This window comes from Scyliorhinus torazame, chromosome 9 (genome assembly GCF_047496885.1).
Source record: "Scyliorhinus torazame isolate Kashiwa2021f chromosome 9, sScyTor2.1, whole genome shotgun sequence".
In the NCBI taxonomy this organism is placed as follows: Eukaryota; Metazoa; Chordata; class Chondrichthyes; order Carcharhiniformes; family Scyliorhinidae; genus Scyliorhinus; species Scyliorhinus torazame.
The window spans coordinates 65903814-65929990 of record NC_092715.1 but is presented as its reverse complement, the minus strand read 5'-3'; the positions used below and the strand labels follow the sequence as shown (position 1 = coordinate 65929990).

The 26177-nt window shown below is 44.8% G+C and overlaps 1 protein-coding gene across 2 annotated transcripts in view; it reads left to right on the top strand.

Moving 5' to 3' along the window:
* iqgap2 (IQ motif containing GTPase activating protein 2) overlaps positions 1–26177 on the top strand; it is a 424926-nt gene that overhangs the window by 180368 nt on the left and 218381 nt on the right. For both annotated transcript variants that reach the window (XM_072516040.1, XM_072516041.1), the window contains one exon: positions 23536–23613. In XM_072516040.1, coding sequence (XP_072372141.1) covers positions 23536–23613 — 78 coding nt within the window. The remainder of the gene's footprint in view (positions 1–23535; positions 23614–26177) is intronic.

Here is a 26177-nt window from a genome sequence, read left to right as displayed (position 1 = left end):
GAAAATCGCTTATTGTCACAAGTAGGCTTCAAATGAAGTTACTGTGAAAAGCCCCTAGTCGCCACATTCCGGCGCCTGTTCGGGGAGGCTGGTATGGGAATTGAACCGTGCTGCTGGCCTGCCTTGGTCTGCTTTCAAAGTCAGCGATTTAGCCCTGTGCTAAACAGCCCCTTGATTGAATGAAAGTGTTCTTGGTGCTTCTTTGAAATGTCAATTTTGGAACAATAAACCTTTCTCATAGACATGCCTTCTGTGTGCAAATGGGGCACGAAGCATGAAATTAACTGGTATAGTTAACTATCATGTGGGCGACACTACGGCACAGTGGTTAGCACTGCTGCCTCACAGCGCCAGGGACCCGGGTTCAATTCCAGTCTTGGGCCACTGTCCCCTGTTCTCCCCGTGTCTCCGTGGGTTTCCTCCGGGTGCTGCGGTTTCCTCCCACAGTCCAAAGATGTACAGGTTAGGTGGATTGGCCAGGATAAATTGCCCCTTAGTGTCCAAATTATTCGATGGGACTACAGGGATAGGGTGATCCTTCGGAGATCCAGTGCAGATTCGATGGGCCAAATGGTGTCCTTCTGCTGTATAGGGATTCTATGATTCTATGCACAGAGAAAGTTTACCTATAAGGTGCACATGAATTGCCATTTTCAATTCCCATTCTCTGCCTCTAACTAATTTTGCATCTCGGGCTACAACTTTTATGTCTGGTTCATGAAGAATTAAAATTATACGAAAGCAGGAACAAATATGTCAGAATTTACTTGATTATGATAAACAGGAACGGAGGAACTGCAGTATACCATTCAGCTACTTAGTTTTATTCCACCTTTCAGTGAGTTAATGGCTAATCGGTATTTTACCTCTGTCTACCCACCTTGGTTCCATAATGGCTAGCAAACATTTATTGATTTTTGGAACTTAAATTACTACTTGAGTCATTATCTACTGTTTTTTGGGGGAGAGAGTCATACGTTTCGATTCCCTTTTCTCTGAAAAAGCGCAGCTTAGCCATGATATTAAGGGTCTGCCCCCTCGTAGACTTCTTCCACCAGTGGGGAAAAACATTCTCTTTATGTAGTATCTTGAAAGGTTGCTGACCACCAAGTAGATTAATGAATAAATGGTTTATTACAGCAAACAACTATTTACAGAGAGTGAGATAAATGCTAATGTACTCCACGACTCCAAACTTCTAACAGTAAAACCCGCGCTGAGTCCCAGGACTTGCATGCCCCAGCCCAATTGGCCCTACTCTGAGAACTTGTCTCTCTAAACCCACCCCCCCATACCAAAAGGGGTATGCGGCCACACTTTATCTTATCAATAACTTTCAAACTCTTAATAATCTCAATCAAATCAACCTCCCATATTCCAAGGAATGTAACCCTAGTTTACCTAATCACTTCTCATCATCTAAATCTTGCTGCCCGGTAACATTCTGGTGAATTTGCACCGCATTCCTTCCAAGACCATGATATTCTTTGTGAGGTGCAGCTCCCAGGACTGTATATCGCAATGTTCCCTCTCATCTGCACAGCTGTGGAGCAACTTGGAGGTTTTCACACAAGTCTGAGCACAGGGTCGGCCCTTTGAATTTACCTTGCATGCGCGACCATGCATAATTATTTAAAAGGGCCACATACTAAACTGTACAGGCTGCGTTTGACAAAATAAATAGAGGGATAATTGGTATACAATATACTAGATGTATTGTATTCAGAGCTTTCTGTAGTTGCAGTAGAACCTCCTTTATATCCTAGCCCTCCAGTTCTAAAGGCTAACATTCTGCTAGTTATAGCCTTTTTGATTATTTTTCATACCTGACTACTACATTTTATTGATCTGTAAAATTTGGTCCATATATCGCTTCAAACCACTATTCTTCCACGCTTTTCATTGATTTAAAACCAATACTCTGATCTAACAGTTCTTGGTCCAAAATGGATGATCCCAACCTGCACTGGGATTTATCTGCTACAAATGTTTACTCGACACTTAATCTATCAATGTCTCTTATTTTATGCTCTTGTTGACAATACGGAACAACAAAAACTGTTGACGTATTATCAGCAAACCTGGATTAATTGTTCTCTATTGTTTTATCCAGCTGATTACTAAATATTGTGAATAGTTGAGTCCCAGCATAGATCCTTGTGGGAAGTCAGGAGTCACTTCCAATTAGAATACATGGCCATTATCTAGTCTGTCTTTTACTTCCTAATTCACCTCTAAGCAGGCGGATTTGCTTTCAATTCCATGTGCTTCAAGCTTAGCTAATGGGCCTGAATTTTCCATTTGATCTTATTAGACAAAAAAAAGCACACTTACCAAGCTCTGATTTTTCTGGGCAATTATAACCAGGGAGGATCCTGCAGAACTCGGTCAGTGCAGGAAACCTTGAAGGGAGCAGCAGAGAGAATCGGCGCAGAAGCCACGCCTCCCTTATAGCACTAGTGCCATATTCTGGTAAATAAAGATTGAGTGACCCAAGGCTTCTTTGAAAAGTATGGCGAGAAGGTACGTGGGTAAGGGGATAGTGAGCTAAGGTAATTTGGTAAGGGAGTAGGATGGATTAGGGGGTAAGGAGATAAGAAGATCAGGTCGGCAGGGGAAAGTTGTGTGGTGGGGGCAAGTCCGGAGAGGGATAGTTGGGTTTAGAGGGGTAGTATGATCAGGTTGAGAGGGCGATCATTGGATCCGGGAGCTAGTCGGGTGGCGGGGAGTAGTGAGGTCCGGTTGTGGGGTGGGGAATCCAGGTGGTTGTTGGCGGGGTGGGTTGATTGGTGGTGAGGGAGTAGTTGATGGGAGGGAAACCAATGTGAGTAATTAGGGGTCGGCTGTGTTGTCGAGGTGTTGCCCAGGTCGCGGCTTCTGGAATGATGGAGGGGGCAAAGAATTGAGTGGGAGACCCAAAATAGCTTTAACGCTGGCTGAAATTCCCTGCTTGATTGACCCAGTTCCCGTCAATGATTTAATGGGGTTCCTGACTTTAAATGTCAGGGGTCAGGGCTTGGTGATGGAGGGAGCTCTGTGGTGGGAAGCTGCTGTGTTGTGGTGGGAAGCTGCTGTGTTGTGGGGGTGTCATGCGGTCCTGTTTTTTGGGGGGAGGGGGTCCATTTCTGTGGGGTATTCTGATTTTTATTTCTCTCTTTCCCCCCGCCCCCCCCAGAAATGTCATAAAATGTGTTTTTATATTTTTATTTTTAAAAATAAATTTAGAGTACTCAATTAATTTTTTCCAATTAAGGGGCAATCTAGCATGGCCAATCCACCTAACCTGCACACCTTTGGGTTGTGGGGGTGAACTTACGCAGGCATGGGGAGAATGTGCAAACTCCACACGGAGATGGGTTGAAGTGTGTATACTTCAACACAAGAAGCATCAGGAATAAGGTGGGTGAACTTAAGGCATGGATCGGTACTTGGGACTACGATGTGGTGGCCATCACGGAAACTTGGATAGAAGAGGGGCAGAAATGGTGTTGGAGGTCCCTGGTTATAGATGTTTCAATAAGATTAGGGAGGGTGGTAAAAGAGGTGGGGGGGTGGCATTGTTAATTAGAGATAGTATAACAGCTGCAGAAAGGCAGTTCGAGGAGTATCAGCGTACTGAGGCAGTATGGGTTGAAGTCAGAAATAGGAAAGGAACAGTCATCTTGTTAGGAGTTTTCGAAAGGCCCCCCAATAGTAGCAGAGATGTGGAGGAACAGATTGGGAAACAGATTTTGGAAAGGTGCAGAAGTCACAGGGTAGTAGTCATGGGTGACTTTAACTTCCCAAACATTGAGTGGAAACTCTTTAGATCAAATAGTTTGGATGGGGTGGTGCTTGTGCAGTGTGTCCAGGAAGCTTTTCTAACACAGTATGTAGATTGTCCGACCAGAGGAGGGGCAATATTGGATTTAGTACTTGGTAATGAACCAGGGCAAGTGATAGATTTGTTAGTGGGGGAGCATTTTGGAGATAGTGACCACAATTCTGTGACTTTCAGTTTAGTAATGGAGAGGGATAGGTGCGTGCAACAGGGCAAGGTTTACAATTGGGGGAAGGGTAAATACGATGCTGTCAGACAACAACTGAAGTGCATAAGTTGGGAACATAGGCTTTCAGGGAAGGACACAATTAAAATGTGGAACTTGTTCAAGGAACAGATACTACGTGTCCTTGATATGTATGTCTGTCAGGCAGGGAAGAGATGGTCGAGTGAGGGAATCATGGTTGACGAGAGGTTGAATGTCTTGTTTTTTAAAAATATATAAATTTAGAGTACCCAATTCATTTTTCCAATTAAGGGGCAATTTAGTGTGGCCAATCTGCCTACCCTGCACATCTTTTGGGTTGTGGGGGCGAAACCCACGCAAACACGGGGAGAATGTGCAAACTCCACACAGACAGTGACCCAGAGCCGGGATCGAACCTGGGACCTTGGCGCCGTGAGGCAACAGGGTTAACCGACTGCGCCACCGTGCTGCCCCTGTTGAATGTCTTGTTAAGAGGAAGAAGGATACCACCCTCCCTAAGGCTGAGGAAACAAGGTTCAGACAGGGCGCTGGAGGGATACAAGATAGCCAGGAGGAAACTGAAGAAAGCGATTAGGAGAGCTAAGAGAGGACATGAAAAATCTTTGGCAGGTAGGATCAAGGAAAACCCCAAGGCCTTTTACACATACGTGAGAAATATGAGAATGGCTAGAGCGAGGGTAGGTCCGATCAAGGACAGTAGCGGGAGATTATGTATTGAGTCTAGAGAGATAGGAGAGGTCTTGAATGAGTACTTTTCTTCAGTATTTACGAATGAGAGGGGCCATATTGTTGGAGAGGACAGTGTGAACCAGACTGGTAAGCTCGAGGAAATACTTGTTAGGAAGGAAGATGTGTTGGGCCTTTTGAAAAACTTGAGGATAGACGAGCCCCCCGCTCCTGACGGGATATATCCAAGGATTCTATGGGAAGCAAGAGATGAAATTGCAGAGCCGTTGGCAATGATCTTTTTGTCCTCACTGTCAACAGGGGTGGTACCAGGGGATTGGAGAGTGGCAAATGTCGTGCCCCCGTTCAAAAAAGGGAAGAGGGATAACCCTGGGAATTATAGGCCGGTTAGTCTTTCTTTGGTGGTAGACCAAGTAATGGAAAGCGTACTGAGGGATAGGATTTCTGAGCATCTGGAAAGACACTGCTTGATTAGGGATAGTCAGCACAGATTCGTGAGGGGTAGGTCTTGCCTCACAAGTCTTATTGAATTCTTTGAGGAGGTGACCAAGCATGTGGATGAAGGTAAAGCAGTGGATGTAGTGTACGTGGATTTTAGTGAGGCATTTGATAAGGTTCCTCATGGTAGGTTTATGCAGAATGTAAGGAGGCATGGGATAGTGGGAAATTTCGCCAGTTGGATAATGAACTGGCTAACCGATAGAAGTCAGAGAGTGGTGGTGGATGGCAAATATTCAGCCTGGAGCCCAGTTACCAGTGGCGTACCACAGGGATCAGTTCTGGGTCCTCTGCTGTTTGTGATTTTCATTAATGACTTGGATGAGGGAGTTGAAGGGTGGGTCAGTAAATTTGTAGACGATACGAAGATTGGTGGGATTGTGGATAGTGAGGAGGGCTGTTGTCAGCTACAAAGAGACATAGATAGGATGCAGAGCTGGGCTGAGAAGTGGCAGATGGAGTTTAACCCTGAAAAGTGTGAGGTTGTCCATTTTGGAACGACAAATATGAATGCGGAATACAGGGTTAACGGTAGAGTTCTTGGCAATGTGGAGGAGCAGAGAGATCTTGGGGTCTATGTTCATAGATCTTTGAAAGTTGCCACTCAAGTGGATGGAGCTGTGAAGAAGGCCTATGGTGTGCTAGCGTTCATTAGCAGAGGGATTGAATTTAAGAGCCGTGAGGTGATAATGCAGCTGTACAAAACCTTGGTACGACCACATTTGGAATACCGAGAGCAGTTCTGGTCGCCTCATTTTAGGAAGGATGTGGAAGCTTTGGAAAAGGTGCAAATGAGATTTACCAGGATGTTACCTGGAATGGAGAGTAGGTCTTACGAGGAAAGGTTGAGGGTGCTAGGCCTTTTCTCATTAGAGCGGAGAAGGATGAGGGGCGACTTGATAGAGGTTTATAAGATGATCAGGGGAATAGATAGAGTAGACAGTCAGAGACTTTTTCCCCGGGTGGAACAAACCATTACAAGGGGACATAAATTTAAGGTGAATGGTGGAAGATACAGGGGGAATGACAGAGGTAGGTTCTTTACCCAGAGTAGTGGGAGCATGGAATGCACTGCCTGAGGAGGTAGTTGAGTCGGAAACACTAGGGACCTTCAAGCGACTATTGGATAGGTACATGGATTACGGTAGAATGATGGGGTGTAGATTAGTTTGTTCTTAATCTAGGACAAAAGTTCAGCACAACATCGTGGGCCGAAGGGCCTGTTGTGTGCTGTATTTTTCTATGGCTCTATGGACAGTGACCCAGGGCCGGGATTCGAACCCCGGTCCTCCGCACTGTAGTCCCAGTGCTAACCACTGCGCCACATGCCGCCCTGAAATGTCGTAAAATATGCAGGAAAAAGTCAGCAGTGCAGCTGTCTGGTTACATTCCGCTTTTCCCACCCGAGCTGACATTTTGCCAAACAATGGCAAAATTCCGCTATAGATTTTAGTATTTCCTGGGTAACTATTCTGGTAAGGAAGTCGGAACTGTCTGAATGTCTCCGACTCATACTTGGAGACACAAACCTTTTCAGAGGGTTCAGGGGAATTGCCCCATCGGATTTCAGACTTCCCAGGCAATTCCCACAGAATCATTGCGTTAGGACTTAAAAGGGATCTGGTAGCACCTCTTAGGGATATATTTGGCACACCATCTAGACTGACAAGGGCAGCAGACACATGGAAACAACACCACCTGGAAGTTCCCCTTCAAGCCACTCACCATCCTGACTGTTGATGGGTCAAAATCCTGGAACTCTTCCGCTCCTCCCACCGCCCCCCCCCCCAACAACCGCCCAGATGGCACTGTGGGTGTATCTACATCGCATGGACTACAGCGGTTGAAGAAGCCAGCTCACCTTAACCTTCTTGAGGGCAATTAGGGATGGATAATAAAAGTGCTGGCCTCGCCAGTGGCGTCCACATCCTGTGAAAGAATAAAAGAAATCTAAAGAATGTTCCTGACTCAAAAGAGCTTTGGAATATTATGGCTGAAACATCTGCAATATCCTCACTATTTCCTTTATAAAATAAACACTTTGGTTAGAAACAATCAAATTCTTTGTCAGTCTTTAGTGCTGTTATATTTTTGGAATGCCATTTTGTTGCCTGTGCTAAATTTGGTGCATTACTCTTCTTGATTCATTATTAGCTTCCTTGGGATGTTAGGAATATTATCCTCTTCCTCTACTGCAAAGTCTGGCACACAGTAATTATTTAATAAGTTTGCCATTTCCTTATTTTCATTTGCAATATTATCTGCATTTTTAGTGGTCCCAAGTGACCCCTGACTACCTAATATAATATTTTCTTAATTTTGATATCCAAATAATAAATATCTCAATAGTTCTTTAATTGCTGTGATGCATATATTCATTATGCATGAGATTAGGCAAGGCAGAGATTAACAAAGTTCTGATGATAAGCGAATCCAGGTTCAACATGATTTGCGTTGAGGTCCAAACTGATTAAAGATCTTTAATCAAAAACTGCATTAGAAATGCAACTATTGCTCACAAGGATCATATGGGGGGCACGGCAGCACAGTGGTTAGCATTATTGCTTCACAGTGCCAGGGTCCCAGGTTCGATTCATGGATTGGGTCACTGTCTGTGCGGAGTCTGCACATTCTCCGTGTCTGCGTGGATTTCCTTCGGGTTCTCCAGTTTCCTCCCACAAGTCCAAAAAGACATGCTGTTAGGTAATTTGGACATTCTGAATTCTTCCCCCTTGTACCCAAACAGGTGCCGGAATGTGGCCACAGGTGCTTTTCACAGTGACTTAATTGCAGTGTTAATGTAAGCCTACTTGTGACAATAAAGATAATTGGTTTTTTTTTAAAAACATTTTATTAAGGCATTTATAATTTTATAATAACAGTAAACAATACAAATACAAATATAAACATAGTGCAAAGACCGTCTCCCTCCCTCACAAGTCCCCCCTCCTCAACAATAATCTAACTCCGTCCCCCCCTGACAGTTTTCTCCAAAGAAGTCGACAAATGGCTTCTACCTCTGGACGAACCCTAGTATTGACCCTCTTGGGGTGAACTTTATTTTCTCAAGTCTGAGAAACCAAGCCATGTCACTGAGCCAGATCTCTGAATTCAGGAGCTTCGAGTCGCTCCACGCTAACAATGTCCGTCTCCGGGCTACCAAGGAAGCAAAGGCGAAGACATCAACCTCTCTCACCCCCTGGACTCCCAGATCTTCCGACACTCCGAAACTCGCCACCTCTGGACTCGGCATCACCCTTGTTTATAACACCGTGGTCAAGACATCTGTAAAACCCTGCCAAAATCCCCTAAGCTTTCGACATGCCCAAAACATATGGACATGGTTTGCTGGCCCTCCCGAACATCTCGCACACCTGTCCACTATCCCAAAACACTTGCTCATCCGGGCCACCATCATGTGTGCCCAGTGAATCAGGATGAGGATGTGTTGACTCTGCTTCACGCATCCGTCCAAAGACCTGCCCCCCCACCCCAAGCTCAACTTCCCATTTGCGCTTTAGCTCCGCTGTCTGCGTTTCCTCCGACTCCATGAGTTCTTTATAAATATCCAAAACCTACCCCTCTCTCACCCCTGTCCTGTATCTCCCATGGCGGTATGAGTGGAAAGATCAAAACCTGCCTTCGCAAAAAATCACGTACCTGCAGATATCTGAATCCATTTCCTGCTGGCAGTTCAAATTTCTCCACTAAATCCTCCAAACAGGGGAAGCTCGCATCTATAAATAGATCCCCCATCGTCTCGATCCCTGCTCTCTGCCATCTCCGAAATCCCCCATCCAGCCTTCCTGGTACAAACCGATGGTTATTCCTGATGCTCTCTCCAATCTGATATGCTTCCTCCACTGCCCCCAAACTCTCAGGGCCGCCACTACCCGGTGGAGTACCGGGCCAGCGAGAACAGCAGAGGTGCCATTACCAATGCTCCCAAACTTGTGTCCTTGCATGATGCCAAGTCTACTCGCTCCCATACCGCCCCCCCAAAACCACCAACACCACCACTACGCACTTCCTAATCATGGCTAGATTTGCCGCCCAGTAATAGCTGCTAAAGTTCGGCAGCGCCAACCCACCCTCCCCTCGGCAATGCTCCAGCAACACTTTATTCACTCGCGGGGTTTTACCCGCCCACACACAACCCCAAATCACCTTGTTTACACGTTTTAAAAAAGCCCTTGGGATAAAGATGGGGAGGCACTGAAAAACAAACTAAAATCTCGGGAGGACCGTCATTTTCATGGTCTGTACTCTCCCTGCCAGTGACAGCGGGAGCATGTTCCACCTTTGAAAGTCCTCCTTTATCTGTTCTAATAGCCGGGTCAAATTTAGTTTATGAAACAGCCCCCAGTCCCGTGCCACCTGGATTCCCAAATAACGAAAGCTCCCTCCCGCCACTCTGAACGGCAGCTCTCCCAATCTCCTCTCCTGCCCCCTTGCCTGGATCGCAAACATCTCGCTTTTCCCCATATACAATTTGTACCCCGAAAACGGCCAAATTCCCCTAAAATCCTCATAATCTCTCCCATCCCCCTTAACGGGTCGGAAATATACAGGAGCAAGTCGTCGGCATATAGCGAGACCCTGTGTTCTACCCTCCCCTCGGACCAACCTCTTCCAGTCCCTTGAAGCTCTTAGCGCCATCGCCAGTGGCTCTATTGCCAAAGCAAACAGCAGTGAGGAGAGATTGCAACTTAAAATAGCCTGGCGACAACCAATTCGTTCGGACCCTTGCCACCGGTGCCTGGTACAACAACCGGACCCAATCAATAAAGCCCTGCCCAAACCCGAACCGCCCCAACACCTCCCACAAATAGTTCCATCCCACCTGATCGAAGGCCTTTTCTGCATCCATCGCGATCTCTACTTCCACCTCCCTCCCCTCTAGAGGCATCATGATCACGTTTAAGAGCCTTCCAACATTGGCCGTTATCAGTCTGCCCTTAACAAACCCAGTCTGGTCCTCCCCTGTCACCTCTGGGACACAATCGTCTTTCCTTGAGACCAAGATTTTAGCCAACAGTTTGGCATCAACATTCAATAGGGAGAATGGCCTGTATGATCCGCATAGCTCAGGGTCCTTCTCCCGCTTCAGGATCAGTGAGATCGAGGCCTGTGACATTGTCAGGGGAAGAGCCCCCCCCCCCGCTCCCTTGCCTCATTAAATGTCCTCACCAGCATAGGGCCCAGCATCTCAGAGAACTTTTTGTAAAATTCCACTGGGTAGCCATCCGGCCCCAGGGCTTTACCCGACTGCATAGCCTCAATCCCAATCGGGGTTCCCAGCCCATCCACACACCCATCCGTCCGTGGAAATTGCAGCCTTCCCAGAAACTGCCTCATCCCTTCCACCCCAGCTGGGGGTTCCAACTCATAAACCCGGCTGTAAAACACCTTAAACGCCCCATTCACCCCTGCTGGGTCCAAGACCATGTTCCCAGCTCTGTCCTTCACTCTACCTATCTCCCTGGCCGCCTCCCCTTTCCTAAGCTGGTGTGCAAGCATTCTGCTGACCTTCTCTCCATACTCGTATATCGCCCCCTCGCCTTACTCAGCTGCTCCACCGCCTTCCCCGTAGACAACAGACCAAGCTTCACCTGTAGCTTCCGCCGCTCCTTCAATAACCCTGCCTCTGGGGCCTCCACGTATCTCCTGTCTACCTGGAGTATTTCCCCAACCAGCCTATCTATCTCTGCTCTCTCCACCTTCCTCCTGTGGGCATGTATCGATATTAGCTCCCCTCTAACCACTGCCTCCCGCGCTTCCTAAACCATTGTTGCTGAGACTTCCCCCGTGTCATTTATTTCCAGATTGTTCTGGATGGACTCCCTCAAAAGCCCGCACACCCCCTCATCTGCTAACAGTCCTACGTCCAATATCCATTGCGGTCGCTGGCTCCCCTCCTTGCACACCTGTAAATCCAGCCAATGTGGGGCATGGTCCGACACAGCAATCGCCGAATACTCGGTATCAACCACCCCTGCAAGTAGAGCCCTGTTCAGGATTTAAAAATCGATCCGGGAGTATACTTTGTGTACATGCGAAAAGAAGTAAAGCTACTTCGCTCTTGGCCGACCAAACCTCCATGGGTCTACCCTACCCATCTGCTCCATGAAGCCCTTTAGTTCCTTCGCCATTACTGGCACCTTCCCTGTCTTCGAGCTCGACCGGCCCAACCTTGGAACAATGACCGTATTATCTGCCTTTAACTTGCCAGCTAACCAAAAACATACTGAACTGTTTAAAACGGACTCTTTCCTAAGACAAGAAAAACACTACCAAAGATGGCTGTCATGAGTTATTTGATGTCTGGAATTGGAAGTTGACCTTTTCTGCAAAGTAACTATATGGATTGCACTGCAGCAAAAGAATTTCACACTTTGGGGTAGCAAGCACTTGCACAAATGGACACATTATTTGCATCTTTGAGTCAGCGGAGACCAAGAGTCCATCAGGACAGCGGTGAACTGCTCAGCAGCCAGGGTAACAACTAACAGACACTCAAACCCCCTATGGAGGATAAAATGACCTCATCCCCTGTTGACTTCAGCATGGTAGCACAGTGGGTAGCACTGTTGCTTCAGAGCTCCAGGGTCCCAGGTTCGATTCCTGGCTTGGGTCACTGTCTGTGTGAACTCTGCACGTTCTCCCCGTGTCTGCGTGGGTTTCCTCCGGGTGCTCTGTTTTCCCGAAAGACATGCTGTCAGGTGAAGTGGATATTCTGAATTTTCCCTCTGTGTGCCTGCGCAGACGCTGGAATGTGGCGACTTGGAGCTTTACACAGTAACTTTATTGCAGTGTAAATGTAAGCCTACTTGTGACAATGAAGATTATTATTATATCGAAATGTTTCTGAGGTGGAACATCAAAATGCGATTACTTGTCTATGACAATGACTACAGCAGACATGGTAATCAAATTCCTATGAAATGGACAGCAAGCTGGACTTATTTTTGCCCTGGAAAAGCTGCTAATGGAGCATTAAAGAATTTCTCTGTCCCTCAAGTTAAGTCAATCCCTTCCTCTACACCCTTGAAAACATTTAACAAGCGATAGTGAATGCCCACCAGAAGGCACCAACCTCTGGAAGATGAGTTACAGATTCAAGAAAGGAAATTTGTCTCCAGCATATGTATTAACAAGGACTTCAATTAATCTCCGGGATTTTAAAGGAACCAGCTGACTTAAAACAGCTGTAACATTCAACAATCTGCCTCGAGGGCAAGCAAGATGTAGACTTAACCATATATTCTTTTTACTTTTATGTGGACTAACTTTTCTTTCGCCTGATATCTGTGTGTCTGTAACGTTGCGTTTTAAAAATTATTTTCCCTCTGATTTAGTATTTGTTGTTTGACTCGAGAAAACGTTGGCTTCATATTGGTTACTGCATAGATTGTAAAAAATACATTTGGGATGTGAAAAAGGCAAGCACGGGGAAAATAGGGGAGGTGGTGACGTAATGGTATTGTCACTGGACTAGTTAAGCAGAGAGCCAGAGTAACGCTCTGGGGACCCGGGTTCAAATCCCACCACTGCAGATGGTGAAATGTGAATTCAATAAAATCTGGAATTAAAAATCTAATGATGACCATGAAACCATTGCCGACTGTTGTAAGAACCCATCCGGTTCACTTATGCTCTTTAGGTAAGGAAATCTGCCGTCCTTACCTGGTCTGGCCCACATGTGTCTCCAGAACTACAGCAATGTGGTTGCCTCTTAACTGCCCCCTCGAGGGCAATTAGGGATGGGCAATAAATGCTGGCACAGCCTGCGACGCCCATGTCCCATGGACGAATAAATTTAATAAATAATAAATTTAAAATCCTTTGCTGTGATCAATTAAGTAGACTGAATGGAGGGAAACCAGTTCACTCCTCCTCCTCACCTGGTCTTAACTGTAGCTAACCTCTATCATGAAACTGCTTGAGCAGTGTAAATCAGGATGAAAATGGATTAAGGTGAAGCAACTAGCTGATTAAGCAAGATGTACACATCCCCTCAAAAGAGAGGGACATAATCTACAGCAAATTACGGCAGACATTATGAATTTATAACAATACTATTAGTTACAATGGTGCCAAAAAAGATGCTGTCATATCAGTAGCTGGGAAAAGGACAGCTGCATCCTGACACCAACTCTGTGTGGTATATTTTTCGCCATGCTGCTGTTGTGCTTTCGACTCAAAATGAGGAAGTATGCCAGAGCTGGCACCAAGCTGTTCAACTTGTCAAGACTGTGTGCCAAGAATAAAAGAGTGTAATGTCCTGGTTTGTGAGTTGTTCACTGATGGTACAGCCCTGGCATCCCATACTGAAATTCACTTGCTACAACTTTGTAGATAGTTCTCCCTGGCCTGATCAACAGCATTATGGGCCAGGCTGTAGAGAATCAACTTTCTATTAACGTCAACACCCACATGCTGGAGATCATCGACAGTTTTGACACACCTTCGTTCAACAATTACCAGCAAACCGTTCCTGCCTACATCAGCACCAGGATTGCCAAGGCTACATCTGTCGTGTCAAAGTTGAGAAGTCAAGAGTGGACCCAACTGCAAGCTAACTGAAAATACAAAGTTCTACGCGTATCAGGCTTGTGTTCTCAGCACCCTCTTTTACAGTTGTGCAGCATGGACAACTTACACAAGCCAAGAAAAGCAGCTGAACCACTTCCACCTCCTCTGCCTCAGATGGCAAGACAAGAGTGCTGAATATAGAAGTGCGCAAGTGCAGGAATCCCCAGCATGTTTGCGCTCCTGTCAGCTGTGATTCTGTTGACTGGGTCATGTGAGCAGAATAGGTGATTGCCAAATCCCCAAGACTTGCTCTATGGTGAGCTTGCCATTAGCACAAGACCAACAGGTTGCCCATGTCTGTGGTACAAAGATGTCTATCAGTGAGACCTCCAGTTGACCAGGTTTGGAGTCAAGACATGGGAAGACCTCACTGCTGACTGGAGTGCCTGGAACCAGGCAGCCAGGAAGGACGTGGAAAAAGCAGAGGACAAAATAAATGACCGAATGCCAGAAGAGAGAGCACAGTGGAAGAAAAGAAACATCAGTCGACCTCTGGCCAACACTATTCATCGATGAAATGGACTGCTCATTATGAATCGTCCTCTACAACCGCAACAGATGTTGTTCAATCCAGAAGTGACATACATCCATGAGGGCAGTGCATCATCTCTTGAGATGGAATGAAGCCATCAGCATAAACTTGTAACAATACTATTTATTAGCTATTTCCATAATAAGTAATACAGTCTCTGATTCAAAGCAAGATAGATCTGTCCATCGTGTATCCCATTGTCTTTTCCCAAAGACTTTAAAGATCAATTTGACTGAATGGGTTGGGCTCTGCTGATATTTTCCCGTACATATCTTGATTGGATGCTGTCTACCAAATGTGTCTCGGCATTTGTTTGTTCCAATTGAAGATCCCTTTCCTGAGTCCAAGTACTAGTCCTGTTGCTCGAGTGAAAAAACAAACTCCAAAGCACATGATCTAACTTAAAAATCTACAAACAACATTAATCGTGTATCTTTTAGGACTTCCATTTGTGATAAACCCTTGCAATGGGTTTGATAAATGTTAGTGAGAGAACTTCCCGATCCCTGCCAGACGGTGATATGAAACATATTGATTGAGCCAAGCATTCATGGCTTGAAAACTGAATAATAAATTTATCGAAACATTGAAACCATGGCAAACATAGATTTTCCAACTCTTATTCTAAAGAAAATATATAGTTAGATTTGTACTGTGCACTGTTTTTAAACCAGCTATGTCTTTGTTTACATGCAGTGCAATCTTGTAAATCTGCTTGACTCTGCTCCACCTCCTATCTCTGAGATGTGAAAAATCAGAGACAGGATTTTACAGCCCTGAGCTGGTGTGCTGGGAGGAGGGGAGGGAGCAGGGTTAGCTTGTAATATGCAGCACATGGCCTGTCTACTGCCATTCCCACCAGACCCTGCCCTGTCTCCCAGTTTACAGGAGGTTTGGATTTGTTTATTGTCACGTGTACCGAGGTACAGTGAAAAGTATTTTTCTGCAAAGCAGCTCAACAGATCATTAAGTACATGAGAAGAAAAGGGAATTAAATAAAATACATAATAGGGCAACACAACATATACAATGTAACTACATAAGCACTGGCATCAGATGAAGCATACAGGGTGTAGTGTTAATGAAATCAGTCCATAAGAGGGTCATTTAGGAGTCTGGTGACAGTGGGGAAGAAGCTGTTTTTGAGTCTGTTCGTGCGTGTTCTCAGACTTCTGTATCTCCTGCCTGATGGAAGAAGTTGGAAGAGTGAGTAAGCCGGGTGGGAGGGATCTTTGATTATACTGCCCGCTTTCCCCAGGCAGCGGGAGGTGTAGATGGAGTCAATGGATGGGAGGCAGATTTGTGTGATGGACTGGGCGGTGTTCACGACTCTCTGAAGTTTCTTGCGATCCTGGGCCGGGCAGTTGCCATACCAGGCTGTGATGCAGCCTGATAGGATGCTTTCTATGGTGCATCTGTAAAGGTTGGTAAGAGTCAATGTGGACATGCCGAATTTCCTTAGTTTCCTGAGGAAGTATAGGCGCTGATGTGCTTTCTTGGTGGTAGCGTCGACGTGGGTGGACCAGGACAGATTTTTGGAGATGTGCATCCCTAGGAATTTGAAACTGCTAACCATCTCCACCTCGGCCCCGTTGATGCTGACAGGGGTGTGTACAGTACTTTGCTTCCTGAAGTCAATTACCAGCTCTTTGGTTTTGCTGGCATTGAGGGAGAGATTGTTGTCGCTACACCACTCCACTAGGTTCTCTATCTCCCTCCTGTATTCGGACTCATCGTTATTCGAGATCCGGCCCACTACTGGTCGTATCGTCAGCAAACTTGTAGATGGAGTTGGAACCAAGTTTTGCCACGCTGTCATGTGTGTGTACAGGGAGTAGAGTAGGGGGCTAAGTACGCAGCCTTGCGGGGCGCCGGTGTTGAGGACTGTTGTGGAGGAGGAGGTGTTGTTCATTCTTACTGATTGTGGTCTGTTGGTCAGAAAATCGAGGATCCAGTTGCAGGGTGGGGAGCCAAGTCCTAGGTTTTGGAGCTTTGATATGAGCTTGGCTGGGATTATGGTGTTGAAGGTGGAGCTGTAGTCAATAAATAGGAGTCTAATGTAGGAGTCCTTGTTTTCGAGATGCTCTAGGGATGAGTGTAGGGCCAGGGAAATGGTGTCTGATGTGGACCGGTTGCAGCGGTATGCGAATTGCAGTGGATCAAGGCGTTCTGGGAGTATGGAGGTGATGCGCTTCATGATCAACCTCTCAAAGCACTTCATTACGACTGAAGTCAGGGCCACTGGTCGGTAGTCATTGAGGCACGTTGCCTGGTTCTTCTTTGGTACCGGTATGATGGTGGTCTTGAAGCAGGTGGGGACCTCGGAGTGGAGTAGGGACAGGTTAAAGATGTCCGTGAATACGGATATCTTTAACCTGTCCCTACTCCACTCCGAGGTCCCCACCTGCTTCAAGAAGACCACCATCATACCGGTACCAAAGAAGGGTAGTTGAGCCTGTTCTTGGGATATTGAGGCTTTTATGTGGCCACATAAGTGCCTCATCCCAGCACTGCCTCTAATTTACCTGCAGCAGGGGGTGACCCACACCTGGGGGGCCGGGGGGGGGGGGGCAGTAGTCCCCACCTTTTACTCGGTGAGTAGGTGAGCTGGTGTCAGGCAGGGCTTTGGGATAGGGGAGAGAGGTTAACCTTCTCCCAAGGTCATGCCGCCCCGTTAACCCTCCCTCTCGCCCCTGAAATCTAGACTTCACATCCACTCACTGGGAAATGCCGATATCCTAGACTTGCCTTATGTCTGGCATCCATAAACACCGTCTTTTTGGAGAGTGTTGTCCCAATGACTCACTGCTAATCGGATTGGCTGGCAGGTCTCTAAGGTGGGACTTTTCCACCACATTGCTGTTGAGGTCTCGCTCTGCATTAATTAACACCCTACCAAGTGTTAAATGTTTCTGCGCTGCCACCATTTTGATTGGCGGGTTCCTGACTGGCTTTTTAGCCATGTATGCTGAGAGCAAAGCCAGGAGGATAAAAGTGCAAGAAAGAGCAAGACTGGGAACAGAGTACCTACTTGGAGTTTGGGGCTCTTGAGGTGACATCAGGATTCAAAAGTGACGCAGAGCAAGTGGAAGCAGTTTATTGGGTGAGTACAGTCGGGTAAGAACTACTTTTATCGCTAGTAGTTTGTAAGGGCTGTATTCTGCAGTAAGGAGGACCAGAGGAGAAAGGCCCTAGTGTGATTGATATTTGATTTTGAGTATCTTCCAAAAGGTTTAATTTTAAGGGGTAGGTCATGGCAGGAGAGCTCAAAGCAATTGTGTGCTCCCCCTGCTCTATGTGGGAAGCTGGGAACATTTCCGGTGCCAGGAGCCAGCACGTGTGCAGGAAGTGTCTCCAGCTGTAGCACCTGGAAGCCTGGGTTTCAGAGCTGGAGCGGCGGCTGTGGATACTGTGAAGCATCCGTGAGGTGGATAGTATTGTGGATAACACATATCGAGAGGAGGGTCATACTGCAGGCTAAGATTCCACAGACAGGAAAAGAATGGGTATCCACCATGTATAGTGAGCGGGATAGGAAAGAGGTGCTGAAATCTCCTGTTGCCATGCCCTTGCAAAGCAGACATGCCGGTTTGGATACTGTGGAGGAATGGCGTCTCAGGGGAAAGCATCAACAACCAAATTTGTTGTGCCACAATTGGCACTGGGAAATTTGAAAGGTGTGGGAATGCAATATTATAGGGGATTCAATTGTTCGGGGAATCAATGGGCATTTCTGTGGCTGCAAACAAGACTCCAGAGTGGTATGTTGCCTCCCTGGTGCTAGGGTCAAGGATGTCTCAGAGTGGCTACAGGACATTCTAAAAGGGGAGAATGAACAGCCAGTGGTCGTTGTACACATTGGTACAAATCATCTTGGTTTAAAAAAAGGGATGTGGTCATAAAAGCAGAATATAGGGATTGAGGCAGTAACTTGAAAAATAGTATCTCCGGGGTAGTGATCTCAGGATTCGTACCAGTGCCACGTGCTGGTCAGAGTAGAAATAGCAAGGTATATCAGATGAATATGTGGCTGAAAAAATGGTGCATGGAGGAGGGTTTCAGATTCCTGGGACAGTGGGACTGGTTCTGGTGGAGGTGGGACCAGTACAAACTGGATGGGGTTAAACAGGGCAGGACTGTGACTGATGTCCCAGGGGGAGTATTTGCTAGAGTGGTTGGGGAGGATTTAAACTAAAATGGCAGGGGGGTGGGAACCTATGCAAGGAGTCAGAGGAGGGGGAAACACTGACCATAACAAAAGACAGAGTGAGGTTTAAGAAAAGTGATAGCCAGAGAAATCAAGTGCCAGAATCAAACACAGGCCACCGAGAAAGTTAATGGGAACGGGTCAAGGAAGGTTAAAACACGAGGCTCAAGGCTTTGTGCCTTAATGTGTGGAGCATTTTCAAAAAAATGGATGAGTTAATCATACAAATAGATGTAAATGGCTATGATATAGTCGGGGTTAAGCAAACATGGCTGCAGGGCGACCAGGGATGGGAATTGAACATACAGATGTATTCACTATATAGGAAGGACAGACAGAAAAGAAAGAGCAATGGGGTTGCATTGTTGGTTAAAGAGGAAATTAACGCAATAATTAGGAAGGCTATTAACTGTGACGATGTGGAATCTGTATGGGTAGAGTTGAGAAACACCATGGGGCTAGAAAACGTTAGGGTGGTTGTACATAGATCCCCAAACTGTAGTGGTGATGTTGGGAATGTCATTAAATAGGACATTAGTGATACATACAATAAAGGAACATTTGTAATTATGGGTGACTTTGATCTGTATGTAGATTGGGCAAATCAAATTAGTAACAATACCATAGAGGAAGAATTCCTGGTGAGTATATGGGATGGTTTTCTGGGCCAATACGTTGAGGAACTGACTGGAAAACAGATCACCATAGACTGGGTATTGTGTAATGAGAAATAAATCATTGGAAATCTACTGCGAGGCCCCTTGGGGATGAGCAACCATAGTATGACAGAATTCTTCATCACAATGGAGGGTGACATAGTTGATTCTGGGACTAGGGTCCTGAATCTAAATATAGGTAACCACGATGGTATGAGACGCGTGTCAGCTGTGATGGATGGAGAAACGTTACTTAAAGGGATGATGGTAAATAGGGAATGGTGAACATTCAAAGAGCGCATGGGTGAACTGCAACAATTGTTCATTCCTGTCTAGTGCAAAAATAAAATGGTAAACGTGGCCAAACCATGATTGACAAGGGAAATTAGAGGTCGTATTAGGTCCAAGGAGGAGCTATGCAAATTGGCCCCAAAAAACAGTGGACGTGAGGGTTGGGAGCAGTTTATGACTGTAGAAGTTTCTATAGGTACGTGAAGAGAAAATGATTGGTGAAGATCTTACGGCCAGAAATGGGGAATTTATAATGGGGATCAAAGAAATGGATGACTAATAAAATACATACTTAGGCTTTGTCTTCACAAAGGAGGACACAAATAATGTACCCAAAATGTTGGGGATCACAGAGTTTATTTAGATGGAGGAACTGAAACAAATCACTATGGGTAGGGAAACTGTACTGGGGAAATTGATGGGATTGAAGGCTGATAAATTCCCAAGACCTGATTATCTACATCCCCGAGTACTTAAAGAAGTGGCCCCAGAAATAGTGGATGCATTGCTGGTTATCTTCCAAGATTCTATAGACTCTGGAATAGTTCCTACAGATTGAAGTGTAGCTAATGTAACCCCACTATTTAAAAAGGGAGGTGAGGTACAGAGAAAACAGGAAATTGAGGAGCAGTCATCCTGACATTGGTAGAGGGGGAAAATATGTTAGAGTCCATTAAAAGATTGAATATCAGAGCACTTGGGAAACGGTGGCAGGATCGAACAGTCAGCCGGGATATACGAAAGAGAAATCATGCTTGACAAATCTACTGGAAGTTCTCGAGGATGTAACTGGTAGATTTGATGAAGGGAGCCAGTTGAGGTGGTTTGTTTGGACTTTTTTTGATAAAGTCCCACATAAGAGATTAGCGTGTACAATTAAAGTGTATGGCATTGGGGTATTGTATTGAGGTGGATAGAAAACTGGTTGGTAGACGGGGAACAAAAAATACGAATAAATATGTCTTTTTCCCAATGGCAGGCAGTGACTATTGCAGTACCGCAGGGATCAGTGCTAGGACCCCAGCTATTCACAATATATGTTAATGATTTCAATGAGGGAACTAAATGTAATATCTCCAAATTTGTCGGTTAGGATTACACTCGCAAAAATCAAAAATCAAAATAATTTTAAAAAGGATTACATTCACTGGAGTTTCGAGGAAGGGGGGGATCTCATTGAAATCTATAAAACTCGAACAGGATGAGATGGGGTAGATGCAGGACAGATGCTCCAGTTGGTGGAGGTGTCCAGAACCAAGGATCACAGTCTGAGGATACGAGGTAAACCATTTAGGCTTGAAGGGCCAAGTGGCCTACTCGTGTCCCTATTTTCTGTGTTTCTAGGAATTTTTCACCCTGCAAAATGCAGCCCCAATTCATTTTATTTTAGGAGTGTTACCAAACAATGATCTTCCCCACCAGCATACTCAAATTTCAGAATGTCAAAACAGTTGGGAAAATCCCCTGCAGTGCTGCAAAAACCTCGGCCCATTCCCACCTTGCCACCCCCACCCCAGCCCACTACTACATCAATCCCTTGCTAATTGGGGCCAAACCACCACCCACTGATAAAACTTCTTGGCTCTTCCCACTTTCCAGTAAGATTTTCAACCTAGGTAAATGTTGCCTACATGTTACAATGTATTCCGCTTGAAAAAGGCACTGATAAAGATGAATTATGTCTAAAGAAGCATTCTTTAAAAATGCAGTCACTGAATGTGGATGTCGCTGGCCAGGCCAGCTTTTAGTGCCCGATCAAAATTGCCCCTGAGACAGTGATGGTGAGCTGTGTTTTTTTTTGAACCGCTGAAGTCCATGTGTTGTAGGCACACCCACAGCGCTGTCAGGGAGCGAGTTCGAGGATTTTGACCCAGCGACGGTGAAGGAACGACGATGCAATTCCAGGTCAGGGTGGTGAGTGACTTGCAGGATAACTGAGAGGTGGTGGTGTGCCCGGGTATCTGCTGCCATTGTCCTTCTAGATGGTAGAGTTTGGAAGGTGCTGTCAAAGGAGCCTTGGTGAATTGCAGAATCAAGGCCACTTAGTAACAGGAAAAATGGATGGCATCAGTGTATTCTATTGTGACACACACAAACATACGCCAGAGTGTAAGGTATTAACTGTGTCAATTTAACCTTGTGATCATAAATCAGTAGCTTCAGTTGATGTATTTTCGGTTAAATGGCATAACACCAATGTCTCTTTTGTTACAAAACAGCAAGTCTTTGGACTCGCTTTGAGAAATGCCATAGGATCATTAATAATAGTCAAAAAATGCAATCAGAATGGGTAGTTACTATTTACACACAGAATCATGGCTGGTCCAGTAAAACATTTATTGCAGTGACCAGACCATGGGATTGCATTCATGACATTTCATTACGCTTCATGTGCAAATTTCTTGTGGTTAATTGCATATTTAACTCTATAGACTCAGGTGCACAGGTCTTAAGTAGCTTCTTCTGGCAGTTGTGCAAATCATCCTGATCCTGGTCTTTTTTAGTTTTTGAAGGCATTTACCAAAACCAAAATGTTATTTTTCAAATTGGTAAAACCTCTTCAAGCTTTTGAACAGAAATAAATCGGGCCAGGTAGCTCAGGTAGCTGGTGAGGAAAGAAAAAGAGCCACTACACAAGAATATTACTTTATCACGGTTTACCAAGGCAGTTGCAAACTATTTGTTTTCTGGAACATGAGCTGTATAAGAAGCTTTTCTGCTTCTGTTTACTTGTTCTTTTGCTATTTAATATATTTGGCAACTGTGTTTCTGGCCTACATGGGGTGCAATCCTGGTTATCAGTCAGCTCAGCTGGAAAAGACCAAAAAGACTGGACCTGGAAGCAAATCTATTCCTTTTTTCTGTATTCTTTCAGGGTAAGTGGGGCACCACTGGAAAGGCTAGCATTTGTTACTTGTCCTGAATTGCCCTTGAACTGAGTGGCTTGCTAGGTCATCTCAGAGGACAGTTAAGATCCAGCTACATTATTGCATGCCAGGCATATAGGCCAGACTGGGTAAGGATGGCAGGCTTCCTTCCCTAAAGGATCTTTGTGAAACATATGAGTTTTAATGACAATTAATGGTAGTTTCATCACTGAGACTAGTTTTTTTAAATTCAAAATTTATTAATTTAAATTCCAATAGCAACCATGGTTTGAACCCATGCCTGCAGAGCATTCGACTGGGCCTCTGGATTGCTATTCCAGTGACATTACCACAATGCTGCCATCTCTCTGGGCAAGATGTCTCTGGGCGAGATCTGGAATAATGTGCCTTTTTGATTAAGATCGTAGAACTCTGGGTGTGGGGCCAGTAGAACTGCTTTCTTTGGGGATCAGGGTAGGTCTGTTGAAGGAACGGAGCTGCAATTCCTTGTGAGGAAGACTGAGCTTTAAAATATTTCTGTGACTCGGTGAAGACTGATGTCTGGGTGGGTTGTTGAAAAAACTTGGTGGTCCTGCCTTCTGCTTGCCATTTAAGGTGCAGTTTGGGTGTGTCCGACTACAGTTTGCCTGCTAATTCACATTTACCTGCTGTTAATTCTGGGGTATCAGATATATAGTAGTGACAGTGGTTTGGTAACTTGTGTATGGTTAAAATTCTTCTGTTTGTTTCAAACAGTGGAATCTTCTAGTTTTAACTTCGAATAACTGGGATTTAAAATTTTCTTTACTTCAACAAAAAAAGGTTTCTGCTCTCTAACAGTATTGCAACAAACAAACTTGGGTGGGGGGGGTGGGGGGGGGGGGGGGACTTCGGGTCTGATTTTGTAATTTTCAGTCACATGAGAAGCTAAGTTGCTGAAAGAAGCCAAACTGGGAACTTTACTACAACTTGAGTGTTTCTTCTGAAGGCTAGCACATGATAGCTCGAGCCTTTGTAGCATGCCAGTTTTGAACCTAGTGACACATTACTAAATATTGTTAAGCATGTAGCGAATTACTGAAAAGTATTTAAAGTTTCAATATTCATTGTATTTATTACAGATCAATCAAAAGGTCACAATGCTAATAAAATTATTATTTTTATTTATATCAAGCGATCTGGATTACATTTTCGGCACACGGACAATACAGTACAGTGGCTCAGAGCAATGGAATCGGTTGGATTACCCAAGGTCAGTGCATTTGAGTTTAAACTGTGTCCTTTACCTATAAATGTATAAAGATTCTTCCAGCTTGTAAACTTCTATTGTGACATTTTCGGCACACATTTACTGAGTATAGACAATTTGAATGCTGACCTAATTTTAAGGTGATAGGGTGACTTCTCCATGCATGGATTCTCAGATACCTAACTTTTCTATATTCCTGTCCGCCGCACCACCCGCTCCACCTCCACCTGAGGCATGTCGGAAATCATCTACAACCATAAAATTATTTTTAATTCTCCACTTCAACAAATTCATTCCTTGTTTCTTCAGAATGCCTTCCACAGGCGTATAGCCAATGATCCAACAAGCCTGCTTTCACCCTTGATGCCAGGACCGTCATTGCTCAACACTGCCTCACCACCCCCCTTAGCAATACCCACTAAAACACATTCAATTTCATTATTTACTTTAAATATTCTACATGCAATCCATCCGGATCCAGAACTTGACTTCCATAAGTGCTATTAACCTGTCCATCACCTATTTGTATCTTGCAGCATTTTTCTTAGATTCTCTTTTATATTGCTGGTGATTCTCATCTTGTCAGCATTGGCTTTACTGACTAGATTATTTGCCTTTTCAAACTTCTCTTGCCCTTTTTTTTACATAACTATAATGTGTCATCCCTTGGTTCTCATTCAAAATATCAGATATCCTTTGCAGCTGATCATCAGTGTGTGGTGGCTGCAGATATAATTGTGGAATTGACGGATCTTGTTTTGGCCACAACTCAGTTTCACAAAGCATGTGATTCTTATTTGCCAGGGTATCCCAACTTGGAGCACCAGTTCGTGGGGGTATGTTGTTTTGTTTTGGTATGAGGTGACGAATGAAACCCAGTGAGAATAAATAGCCCGGTCTTTGGGTAATAATTATTAAAGACTATTTACTAAAGTGAAGACAAATACACACAAACAGGCCTACTCTTCTCTCATGCAATTATGACGTTGAATTATGAAACACACACAGCTTAGATAGAATGTACCGCATGTTACACAATATATCTAAGATATCTGAACTTTGTAAGAATTCTCCTGTTCCGAGACTGCTAGATAGTAACTGCCTCCCTTCCTTCTCTGGGTTTGGTCAATTAGACCTTTGTTTTTCTTTGATTATGCCTTCTGTATATTCAGCTGTCTGCCCCTATCAAACTCCTTTTTAAAAATAAATTTAGAGTACCCAATTTTATTTTTTCAATTAAGGGACAATTTAACATGGCAAATCCACCTAACCTGCACATCTTTGGATTGTGGAGGTGAAATCCACGCAGACATGTGGAGAATGTGCAAACTCCATACGGAGAGTGACCCGGGGCTGGGATTCGAACCCGGGTCCTTAGCGCTGCAGTCCCAGCATTATCCACTGCGGCACATGCCGCCGGCCCCTATCAACCTCCTTGACTATACATTAATACATTAACATATGTATATCTCGGGGACCTTCTCAATCGTCTCTAATCTGTTTCTCCTCCATAAACTATTCACACTTATTATCTAAACTGTCTTTTCAAACTCGTTACCAGGAGAGACGCATATCAATTGAGGCCCTTTGAATACTGTCTTCTGCTGTCTGCAGGTGGATGCATGACAGCTGTACCTGCTTGTGGAGAAGTGGCCCAGAAGAAATAATCCAGATAAATGCTTATAAAGCAGATAGAAATAGTTTGTATCCTTGAAGCATCAGATCAGTGACCTGGTTTCATGTTTTATTATCTAAAGGAAATTCCGATGCTTGGAGCATTAAGTAAAAACAGGCAGGATGCAATTCATATCGACAGGCATGTATATACCCTTGACCAAAGTCAATCAAAAGCATATTATTTACTGCTGTCTCCTCCGGATAAATCAAAGTAAAGTTTCAGCATTTACAAAGGAGATTTCAAACCTAGGCTAATAAAATCATCACTTTGAACGTCCAGTGTCAGCATAGTGTGTTCTATATAGCATCACCCAACCAAAACAGGATGAAAAGCCAGCTCCTGAGAAGATGCACAGTTCTGGATGGCATGCACGCTCGTCTTTTCAAAATTTTCTCAGCAATGACGAGAAGGCCATTATTATATCTGTCATTTGATCCTTACTTGTCTACAAAGGAGCACTTTAGTGCGTAAACCTATAAAAGCTGGTGATTCTAAGGAATGCTCCCGTGATCTACAAAAGAACTTTTGTGAAACAAGAACTTTTTCTTTCTTTTAATTAAAGAGAAGAATGTTCCCCGTGTCAGGATCCAACAAAATACACAACACTACCACAGAAACTGAGGTTTTTAGCGCACCGATAATCTGAAGATCTTCCTCATCAAAGAATAAATCAAATACTATAATTTTCAGTTCTACTCTATTCACAATAATGCTTCAGTGTAACACAGTGCCCTGAATGAAAGTTATTAGTCTTAAAGAGGGATAGTAGTTTTTGTTGTGGGGTGGGTGGAGGTGGTCAGCGAAGAAGGAGAGAAGGGAATCAAGGGCAGCATGGTAGCACTGTGGCTTCACAGCGCCAGGGTCTCCGGTTCGATTCCCGGCTGGGTCA